General features: G+C 49.7%; 1 protein-coding gene across 1 annotated transcript in view; it reads left to right on the top strand.

Moving 5' to 3' along the window:
* Nucleotides 1–11,758, top strand: part of IQCA1 (IQ motif containing with AAA domain 1) — a 131,749-nt gene that overhangs the window by 14,751 nt on the left and 105,240 nt on the right. Inside the window, 3 exon segments of the mRNA XM_006909891.3 lie at nt 1,890–2,214; nt 5,977–6,096; nt 8,169–8,360. Of these exon segments, the coding sequence (XP_006909953.2) occupies nt 1,890–2,214; nt 5,977–6,096; nt 8,169–8,360 (637 nt within the window).

Here is an 11,758-nt window from a genome sequence, read left to right as displayed (position 1 = left end):
CTCTTCTGCGCTGGAGGGAAGCGCACAGCGCATAGATGCCGCGGGTGTACGAAGAAGCCCAGGGCTCAGCAGAAAGTCAGTGAGTGCAGTGTAGACACGGGGGACGCGAGCGGATAAGCCATCTGGGGGTGCGGAGAGGGGACTGCGCGGGGTGGCATTCCGGCGCTGAGCGGGGCTCCGAGCTCGGAGTCGCGCCGACCTAGGTTCAGACAGCGCGGCTCAGGAGCCAGTGGTGTCCGCGCCCCCCTCGGCGGCAGACAGGGGCTCCCCCTCGTGGGGGGCCGCCAGGATCACCTGTAGGACAGAGGGCGCCAGGGGGTCAGCGTCAGCAAGTGATGCTCACAGCGTCTTACTCAGAGGACAGTGCGAGGCAGGCCGGAGGGGCAGGTGCACGGCGCCTCGAGGGGTCCTTGGGGAGGTGGGGGAGGGACCCCAGGGCAAAGGGAGGGTAAACGAGCATATTTAGCTCCACCACCTCCCGAATCACCTCCAAAATGGCCATAAAGGATTTAAAAGGCTATGCACACACGAGTGTTTGATAAGGGGTGTCACAGAAGTGGGGGGAGACGGAAGAGGAGGGTGGAGAAGGTGACCTGGAGGCCAGCAGCAGGGAGGTGAAGGGCCCGAGTCCCAGCAGATCCCTGGGAAGACGGCGGGAGGGCCTGGTCCTTGGGAGCCGGGCCGAAGTGGGAGGACCGGTCCTAGGTCTCAGCCGGGGGCATTTCGTCCCCAGAGAGCCCGTGCTAAGCCGCTCCGGTCCCGCGGGAGAGGCACGTGCAGGGGACGCCAGGCGCGGGTGAGCTGGGAGTGGGAGGCCAGACGACCCCGAAGGGGAAGGGGGAGCCCTGGGCCCCTGGACCCATCTGCTCTGAAGGTGCGGGGCAGGGCCGCCCTTGCAGTAGGGGACATCTAACAGACAGACACCTAGACAGACCCCGACACCCGCGGGTGCCCCCTCAGCTGGGGAACGCCAGGGTCCTGCCCACCCCCGCACCCCCGGCGAAGCCCACTGGTGATAAGCCCCTTCCCAGACACACTGATTCTTGGATAGTACAGAAAAAAAAAAAGCCCGAAGCCTCTGACTGGCGACACCTCAGCTGTCGCCCCCTTGAGCCTTGGGTAGAAGGAGGCTCCCGACTGTGTGCTGCTGCCCCAGGTCGGCCTTGGCCTTGGGAGAGAACACACCTCCCCCTCACTCTCCACAATCTCGCTGCCTGTCCACTCCCTCTGCCCACACAACGGACCCAAGGGCCCTGGAGCCGGCCGAGGCAGCCCACAGAGGCCGCCTCCCCGGCCAGCGTCAGCACCTTGCTCTTCACCCTACGTCATGGTCGTAAGGTTCCCAGTCGGTGCCTAGAGCTGCAATTCATTGTTTCACTGCTGTGGAATAGTCTGTTTATCCACTCTCGTTGGCGGACCTTGGCGTTATCTCCAGGTTTTCGCTGTTACCAAGGTCATTCTTGGTTCAGATTTACTAGAGACTCTGGGGTGTGATTGTCCCTTCTGGGGTATGCGCCTGTTTAACTTTACAAGATGATACTGAATTACCTCCCAAAGCGGTCGTTCCAGCTTATACTCCATCAGCCCTGTACGTGGACAAGTCAGTTAACTAGTCTGCTTATCAAGTTCAACTCTGGCTCGACAGGTATAGTGAGGACTCACTTTATATCATTTAGATGAAAGGTTTTTAAAATTGTTTATTTGATAATGGCAGTGGTCATATCCAAAATTCACATGCGCATCAAAACAGCAGATAGATTGTCTGGGGAGACTCGTGATTGCATGCAGCTCACGCTGATGATGCATTATGTTTATTACACCAGACGCCCAGCGTGGATGCCTCACGAAGCAACCATGACTCATTTTATCTAAACTCTGTCTTTCCTCAGAATGTATAATAAGATGTGGCATCAGACCCAAGAAGCCCTCAATTCTTTGCTTGACAAAGAGTCTCAGAATATCACGGAACCACGCAGAAGTCAAGTTTTCATCTTCCAGACGTTGGCCACCTTCTACATAAAATACGTGCAGATCTTCAGAAACCTGGAGAACGCCTATGACCAGATCGTCCACCCGCAGAAACGGATCCTGATCCGAAAAGTCCTGGATGGGGTGATGGGCCGCATCCTGGAGCTGAAGAACGAGATGGTCAACCTGGAGTTAACGGAGTTCCACTACTTCGACGACATCCTGCAGGACCTGAAGCTGGCTCCCGTGAGTGCTCGGCTTTCCTCGGGATTCTGAGTTTCTTCGTGTTTTAGATAAGATAATGGGGCAGTGAACACACAATGCAACTTGGTTGCGTTAGACGCTTTCTGCCACCCTGCGGTTAGCTTGAAGTCGGTTTACCGCAGGGCTTTTATCACCCAGCGGCTGCATCTAGCTTTCTGGGTGACCCTGGCTGATACCCCAAACCAGAAGAAAGCCCTGAAGGGCTTTTTAAGGACCATCCAGAAACCCTCAGAGATGCAGGGGTCAATGCCAAATCTACAGAAACAAAGATTTAAAAATAAATTAAAAAAAAAAAAGATACGTAGGCCTGTAGCCGATGCGCTCCAGACGGTGTAGACGCACTTACTAGCCGGTTGCTATGTGAGCAGTCGGAGGGGACCCCTTCCGGTAAGCCTTGGACCCGGATTGGGTTTCTTCAGTTTGGGGCACAGAAGAATCACTCCATTCTGTTGGACGCCAAGGTTATCGTGGTCTTGCTTGTCGCCGGGGTGTCTGTCCAGGCCTGTTGGGATGGAGTAGGCCGCCCCCTTCCCAAATATCCTGTGGCACGAAAGCCCCCCGAGCATCAGCAGCAGCACCCCTGCTCCGGTTTCCAGAGGCAGCCTCTCTGGGCTTCAGTTCCCATCACGTTCTGGAGGAGCAGCCTCTGGTTGCTGCCCCCTTCCTCCCAGGTGGATGCACCTCCTCCTTCGCTTTGGGTGAGTGGTGACTCAGGGACCTTCTCCCCAGCCCCTGGAGCTCTCCCTGCTGGCGCCTGTGGCCACAGCGCCCTCCCGTGGGCATTCCACCCCTCGCCCTCAGTGCCACCGCCCGGTGTCTGCCGAGGCTCTGTGTCTGGCCGGGTCTGCCAGGGACAGGTGCACACCTCACGTCAGCATCATGGTCCCATGAGTTCAGGCTTCATTTTGCAAGAAATGTTTCCATAAAGTGACATTAAAAGTATAACATGTTTAATTTTCTACATGGGATTTAATGTTCCTTCCTTTTGAAAATATTTGGGCTTCTGTAAAGGTTAAGTTTCTTTCTGGGACAGATTTCCTAGCGTGAGTGCGTTCTGTTCCAATGGACCAGAGAGGGTAACTGAGCTGAATGAGGTGCCGGACAACGCACCGCAGCCTTCACGCTCATTGCATCCATTTGGGAGAGCGTGGACCAACGGGCCAGATTTTTTAGGTCATGTGTACTTTACTTACCCACGTGAAAATATCACGAACAACTTAAGGGAAATGTGAAAAAAATAGTCATTAAATCAATAAAGTAATATTAAATTAATTAATTTTATTCTAAACATATTAAATAATATTCCTAAATTTAAGAAATAAGAAGTTTATGAAATTTATATGGTGGATTCCTTCGATTTTTCCCCTGCTTTTCTTACTGCTTCAGTCAGCCCTCTGCTTTGAAGGCCATGGTGTTGAGGGGGATGATGGAGCCGTGAGCATTGAGAGGGATGATGGATCGTGAACATTGAGAGGGATGATGGAGCCGTGAGCGTTGAGAGGGATGATGGAGCCGTGAGCGTTTGAGTGGGATGATGGAGCCGTGAACATTGAGAGGGATGATGGATCGTGAACATTGAGAGGGATGATGGAGCCATGAGCATTGAGAGGGATGATGGAGCCGTGAACATTGAGAGGGATGATGAATGAGTGACATCGTCAAGGAAGCCTTCATGGCAGGACACTATCAACAGTCTTGGAAGGTGCAGATGGAGCCATGTCACGGCACTGAGGTCCAGCTCATTAGAGGGTGCATCCAACAGCAGAAGCGTGGACTCCATAAACACTGCCCTGGCCAGGGAGACACAGCAACCTCTGGAAACTTCTCTGTGGCCCAGTCCTGCATTTCAGGGTGGAACCCCAGACCGCTCTGTATCTGGGCTTCTGTGGCTTTGTCACCCGCATAGCCCACAGCTTCCCTAGGTCTTGCTGGGCCAGCACCCGGCTATTTGTACACTATGACCAGCACCTCTGACCACAGGGGATTAGTTCAGGGATGGACACCGTGGCGGCTGCATCGTCCAGTCCTTCCTTGAGAGATCCCGAACCGGGACAGAGAGACCAATTTCTGTCTCAGGGTCTGAACTGGCGTCTCCCAAACTTGTGAGGAGTTGCAGACTTTATTCACCGGATGCGCAGGAAGCTGCTCTTCGGAGCAAAGGGGGCGGGGTGAGAACAGTGCAGACCCACCGAGAGGAGCAGCGGTAACTGGCAGAGTCCCGAAGGCGTCCTCATCCCCGGATCCCCCCCTGTTGCTGACAGACATCCAGCTATGCCCCTGCCCCGGTGCCACGAGGTCCCAAATCCTCCCGTCAGTGTCCCCTTTTGGCTAAACTAGCCAGGACACTGTTTCTGGAACTTGCCAGATAAGGAGGCTTTCCTGACAGGTCCCCTAATGTAGAGAAACGTGAAGGGGAGACAGTTTCCCTGCCACCAGACGTTTCCTCGATTCGACCCCCGGAGCCTAGAACCCACGGCAGTGGGGCGGACACATCTCGCGGACGGAGACCCGGCAGGAAGCCTGCGGCGACGATGGCCGTCTTCCTCTCTTCCATGCCCGACTGCGGTTTCCTCCCCCTCCAAACCCTAACTATAATTTTAGGGTTCTACATAGACCAATGGGAGCCATGTCCATAAAGTTTGTGTCTTAAAAGTTAGACACACATGACACTTGAACATGCTTATTAATAAACAAAATCACAACATAGAAATATAGTCATTTTCCTCTGACTGTCCCCCACTCCCAGGCCACCGGATCCTGGAAGCTCACGCTTAGTCCCCCCCAGATACGCCATTAGACTAAGAAAGGTTCGGTTTTCAAAAACGATTGCCACCTCCCAGAAGTCGTGGGGACACATTCCCAACCAGGCCCTCAGAGAGACACCCCTCTACGCCATGATGCTTATTTACCGAAGCCCTGTTCCCAATTCCCAGGTTTGAGAGGAGTGTGTGGGGGGCCACACCCGAATGGGAAAGAAGGAAGCACCGATCCTGCAGACAAGAACCTGAGCTTCCCCCAGTCATCCGATCTAGCAGAAGGCAGCAGGGTGTGTGTGAAACAGTATCTAGGACAGCGTTTCTCAGTGGGGTTGGCCAAGGGCCACCCACATCCTTCAGTAACCCTTGTGTGGTCTTGCTTTTTGAACTTGGACTGGTAAATACTCCTTTGACCTCCACTAATTTGAAATATTTGGTGATGTACAGAAGAATGTAAGTTTATATTTATTGTATAAAAAACAAGGTTTCTAATAAATTAATTCTTAAAATCATGTTTGTAATGTGGTAATTTAGGTAAAACAAACAGAATTATTAGAAAAACTGTCACCATTTACGTACAAATAGTTGCTGGTGTTGATAAATTATTAGGTTTAATTCAAAGAACTCTACGGCTCTATACTTTGCTATTCTAATTTGCATTATTATTTTAGATAGGCTGAGATGCTATTGTATTTCTTTAAAAAATTATTCTTATTAGTTAATTGAGTTGAATTAGTTCATTGATATGAATGACTGGTTTCACCGTAATAATTAAAACAAGGGACGTGGCTACGATTTTCCTTTTTGACTTCGTGTCTTCTTAGCGGTAACAAATTCTCTTCAGTCCACGGGGCTCATCTTCTCTTCAGTGAGGGTGGGAAACAAAGCCAGTCCCTAGATTCACACGTCCTTTCTGTATATTTTAAATAGAGTTGAGTCCTGGAATCGTGACAAAAACGCTCTTCTGCTTATTTTTTGTCTTCTCCAGGAACAATTAGACATTCCCATACCCAAGTATTTTTTGAAGGAGAAGCTAGAAATAATAAAAGGAAGAGAGAAAATCCTCGCTCAGATATTAGCCGACTCTGGATTGGACATGTCTGAACTGGTTCGTACATCATTTTAACAAACGTTATCCCGTTATCTGTAAAACCTCCTTTTTCTGCTCCTAATGAAGAAAGAGTTATATGCCTTTTCAGGTGAGGAGAACAGCACCCTTGCCCCTTGTCATTCAGTGTATAAGGAGCTGTCGTTGGTGATTCATAACCATTACTTTTCAAGAACTTCGAAATAAAGATCAAAATGTGATGCTCTGTTGGTTAAATCAGTGTCTCTAAGGTTGAGTAGATTATCAGCCCCGTGTAACCTTCCATCTTGGATCCACCTCGCCTGAGTCGGGTGCTGAATGCTGTTGACATAAAATAATTATGTGCTAAGATAACTTACCAAGAACTCGAAAGTTATTGCACGTTCTAAAAATGCTGATTGACCTTTTATAACTTCAGGTTGAGTTATAAAGGTGTTTGGATCACCTCGAGTGGACTGTCTGTGGGGAAAGAGAAAGAAAATCCTTAGCCCCGCCCCCAACCACCACCCCCCAGAGAGCAAAGGACACATGGAGTCCAGTCAGTTCTCTGGCCCCGAACCTCCTTCGTCCCCAGCATCGAGCACCTCCAGCTCCTGCCTGTTTTCACAGCTGTTCTGTCTCATTTCCTTCTCCTGGGCAGTGACGTCCCACTCGGCTCCCTGTGACAGGCTTTTTCTCCCACCCTTTCCACGGGGATCTGCCACATCTGGCAAGTCAGCTTGTGCATTTCGGTGTCCCTCACTGCCTACCAAATCAGTGCCTCGTGCCTCTGGCGGGTCTTCGTGGCCCAAGCAGGAAGGCGGCAGTTGACTGTCCAAATGGGGACAAATCAGGGTGAACGGGGCACTATCAGCAACTAAGCTGCCACTGCGGATGCAGACCAGTGCGTGCATGTTGTGTGCACACACACACACACGCGTGCACACACACGCACTATTACACAGAGAAGCCCCGGTGATGAACCAGAGCACCCAGACTCGGGACCTCAGTGTCCTGCTCTGTGTCCTGATGAGGTGGCCACCGCCACCCTCTGAGACTCGGAACAGGCCTCAACCCGTGTTCGGGTTTTTTCCGATTCCCGCGGCCTCTCCCTGTGCCCCATCCGTGCATGAGGCTCTACCCGAGCCAGGCCACGTGCACAACGTCACCCTCGCTCCAGGGACAACAGAGGGTTGGGGCCTGAGTCCACGCAGAGCCCCCTCCTCTGTGGAACAGCGTGCGTGTCTGTGTGTGCACACGCACACGCACACGCACACGCACACAGGAAAAAGGGGGTGAAAGAATATTTACTGAGAACCTGCAGAAGCCAGATGCTTTTCACGTACATTCTCATGAAATTCAGACGTTTTTTCATACATAGTCTCATCCAGTATCACTCACGCAGGCCTCTGGACGCCCCGGCCCCCCTTGCTCTCACCCACGCTTTCCTCCAGAACAGCCCCTCACCTGACTTCGTTGCGACATTCCCCACCTGAGATCACCAGACAGCATTTTACTGCACGGGCCCGATTTCTCTCGTGCTTCGCAGCACCCATCACGTTCGAATGTTCCAGAATGCACATTTGTAAATGCCGGACGACACTTCACATAAAGTTAATACTCCTGCAATGATTTCAGCGTTGGTCACACTCACTACATCATTCTGTAACTGATGTTAAAGTTAGCATTGCACTTCACGTGCATTTTATGTTTTAAATTTTCGTATTAGAGATGTGTATTTAATTTATGTTTATACTTTTAAGTTAATGAAACATTGGTAGCAATTTCAAGTTTCCTTGAATCCATTTTATTGGCATTCCTAGTATAATTCTCAGCCAACATAAAATATTGTACAGCTAATTAGGATTTTGTTTGGAATGGCAGAGGAAAGCTTAAGGAATCCTTAAAAACGGGACCACAGCGCGAACATGGCAGATTATCAAAATATACATAATTCATGGGAAAATAATTAGTACTGAGCGGCTCTCACACTCTTTAGCAACAGTTTGGGAATGCTTTGCGAGGTTGGGTTGGAAGTAGCGAGTGATGTATCCGGGATCCGTTGGTGCACCTAACATGTTTAAACCCTGATTTCTCTCAAATGCCTTTTGCAGAAATACCCTGGAAAGAGTATACCCCTAGAAGAGGCTATAAAATTAATCCAGATCGCAGAGAGGGCACGGCAGGGTCGCCTGAGAGCGATATTCATGAAGCAGATCTTCCTTCGAGAATACAGAGCAAAGCAAGCCAGGCTCCTTGGAGAGAAAGGGGCGGATGTGGGGGCAGCCGCACTGCACATTCAGAAGGTGAGGATGTGGGTGCTGGAGCTGGGCGCAGCCGGAGGTGCTCACCGCGGTGGCGGTCAGCTCTGGAGCTCGGAATTCCAAAATCCTACCTTTAGCAGAACTGGATTCAATTCCAGAAAGATTCATTATCTTACACAGGGGAAACCATTAACTAAGCTTGATCATGTTTTTGTTTTTGTTTTTTTAATTCTATTATAAATAGGTATAAAACACAGAGCATTTTCTTCAAATGTTTTTTGTTTTACTGTTGAGGTTTTATTGCTTTCAATAATTTTTTATTTTTCAATTACGGTTGACATACAATATTATATTAATTTCAGATATACGACATAGTGATTAGACATTTATAGAGCTCACAAAGTGATCACCCTGATAAATCTAGTACCCATCCGACACCATCCACAGTTATTCCAATAGTATTGACTATGTTCCCTATGCTGTACCTTACATCCCCGTGACTATTTTGTAATTAACAATGTCTATTTCTTAATCCCTTTTCCTTTTTAACCCCGCCCCATAATCCCCCTCCCGTCCAGCAACCACCAAAATGTTTTCTGTATCTGTGAGTTTGTTTGTGTTTTGTTAGTTAACTTATTTTGTTCTTTAGAGTCTACGTAAAAGTGAAATCATATTTGTCTTTCTATGTCTGACTTAGCCACTCAGCACGACACCCTCTAGGTCCACCCATGTTGTTGCAAATAGCAAGATTTCATTCTTATTTTCAAGGGCTAGGTAATATTATATATATTACATGTATCTCCTCTTCTTTATCCATTCATCCACTGATGGACACCCAGGTGGTCTCCATATCTGGACTATCGTAAATAATGCTGCAGTGAACATGTGGATGCACACGTCCCTTCACAGTAGTGCCCTGGGTCCCTTCAGATAAGTACCCAGAAGTGGGATTCCAGGGTCCTTCTTTGTCTCTTGCTGTAGCTTCTGTTTTAAAGTCTATTTTGTCCGGTGTGAGTATTGCTTCTTCAGCTTTTTTCCCTCCATTTTTATGAAATATCTTTTTCTATCTCTTTACTTTCCATCTATGTCCTTCAACGTGGAGTCTCCTGTAGGCGGCATATGTAAGGGTCTTATTCTCTTTTCCACTCTGTGTCTTTTGATTGGAGTGTTGAATCCATTTACATTTAAAGTAATTGTTGATAGATATGTAGTCATTGCCATTTATTATTCAAATTTTTTATCTTTTCTTCTTCTTAAAGAAGACCTTTTACCATTTCTCGTAATATTGGTTTGGCAGGGATGAACTCCTTTAGTCTTTTCTTGTCTAGGAAGCTCTGTCCTTTGATTCTAGATGATAACCTTGCTGGGTATAGTAATCTTGGTTGTAGGTCCTTGCTTTCCATCACTTTGAATATTTTGTGCTGATACCTTCTGTCCTGCAAAGTTTCTGTTGAGAAATCAGCTGACCGGCTCATGGGAGCTCCCTCGTGGGTAACAGCTCTTCTCCTGCCGCATAAGAGTCTCTCTCTGTCTTTCACCTCTGGCATTTTAATTATCTTGTGTTTTGGGGTGGGCCTCTTTGGGTTCATCTTGTTTAGAGCTCTCTGAGCTTCCTGGGCTTGAACGTCTGTTTCCTTTGCCAGGTTAGGGAAGTTTTCCGTCATTATTTCTTCAACTAGATTTTCAAATCCTGGCTCTCTCGCTTCTCTTTCTGATGCCCCTATTATGCAAATGTTGGTACGCTTGATGTTATCCCAGAGGCCCCTTAAACCATCCTCGTTGTTCTAGATTCTTTTTCTTGTTGCTGTTCTGCTTGGGTGTTTTCTGCTGCCTTCTCTTCCAAATCACCGGTTCGATCCTCTGCTTCATCTGGTCTGCTGTCGATTCCTTTTAATGATTTCTTCATTTCTGACTGGTTCTTTTTCTACCTCCATTTCTGTGCTTTCTACATCTTTGTTGACGTTCTCACTGAGATCATCGAGCATCCTATAACCAGAGTTTCGAGCTCTGCATGTGTTAGATTCTTGCCTCCATTTTGTTTAGTTCTTTTCCTGAGCCTCGTTTTGTTCTTTCATTTGGGACGTGTTTCTTTGTCTCCCCATTTTGGCTGCGTATTAGGTAGGACTGCTATGTCTCCTGATCTTAGTAGAGTGGCCTTATGTAGTAGGTGTCCTGTGGGGCCCAGTAGTGCCGTCTCCCTGGTCACCTGAGCCATGTGCTGCACGTGTGTCCCTCGTGTGGGTTGTGTGTGCCCTCCGGTTGTAGTTGAGCCTTGATTGCTACTCGCACGTCAGTCAGAGAGATTGATCCTCAGGCTGATTGGTCGTGAGGATGGGCTGTGACTACGCTGGAGGAGTGTTGTGCGGGAGCTGACCCTACGGAGCAGGATTCACTTTAGTGGGGCTCTGGTGCCTGCTCAGTCTGCCCATTGGGTGTGTCATTTGCGGACATGGTTGGGTGGTGCTCTGGGGTGGTCTGAAGCTGACCACTGGTTGTGTTGGTTCTGGGGCCTCTTGGGAGGGGCTCTGTTGTCAGCCAAGTTCAGCTATTGCCTGTGCCTTGCCCAGGGCCACTTGGTATGAGCTACAAAGTTATCTGCAGATGTTGCCACTTGTGCTGGCATTAGAGGCACCTGGGAGAGGCTTAGCTGTAAATTGAAGCCAGCTGCCACTAGTGCCGGGCTTGGGGCTGCTCAGCAAAGGGTACGTGGCACACCGAGGCCAGGTACTGTTGTTTGGGGTTTGTGAACCTCTGAGAGATTTTAGGGAAGTCCTGAGCGTGAGTCAACACAGGCTGTTTATATGGAAAAGCCACTAGAAGTGGCTTGGTGGGCTCAGAAGTTAGGAGGGGCGGGGCCTCAAAGAATCACGTGGGTGGAGTGAGTGGCATCAGCCATCTCATATTGATGGAGACTCAATATGACGGCCCCTGGGTCTGCCTGCCACATGAGAGAGGTCCCAGCAAAGGGACAGTGGCCTATGTCAGCACTTCTGTCTGGGAGAAAGCTGCCCCTCTAGTCCTTGCCCTGAAGCCAGACAACCCAGTTCCTCCCCATGTGACTGTGGCACTTGTCAAGCTGGGGCTCCCACACTGGTGCTCAGAGCGAGCGAGTCCAACAGCGGTGAGTCCGCCCGCGGGCGCTTAAGAGGAAAGTCTGCGATTCCCACATCCCTGTATCCCATTCGGCCTCCACACAGCCAGAGGTTGTGGGAACTTTTCTTCCCGGCACTGGAACCCTGAGCTGGGAGCCTAGTGTGGGGCCAGGACCCCTCACTCCTCAGGGGGAACCTCTGCAGCCGCGACATCCATGCCGATTCTCAACCCGATTCTCAACCGCCACATAGAAACATGGAACCAGCCCGTTCCGCGTCTCTGCCCTCTTACCAGTCTCAAGGTGGCCTCTTCTGTGCGTCCCCAGTTGTAGGACTCCTGCTCAGCCA

This window comes from Pteropus alecto, unplaced genomic scaffold, assembly GCF_000325575.1.
Source record: "Pteropus alecto unplaced genomic scaffold, ASM32557v1 scaffold143, whole genome shotgun sequence".
In the NCBI taxonomy this organism is placed as follows: domain Eukaryota; kingdom Metazoa; phylum Chordata; class Mammalia; order Chiroptera; family Pteropodidae; genus Pteropus; species Pteropus alecto.
This window is presented reverse-complemented; position numbering and strand designations above follow the sequence as displayed.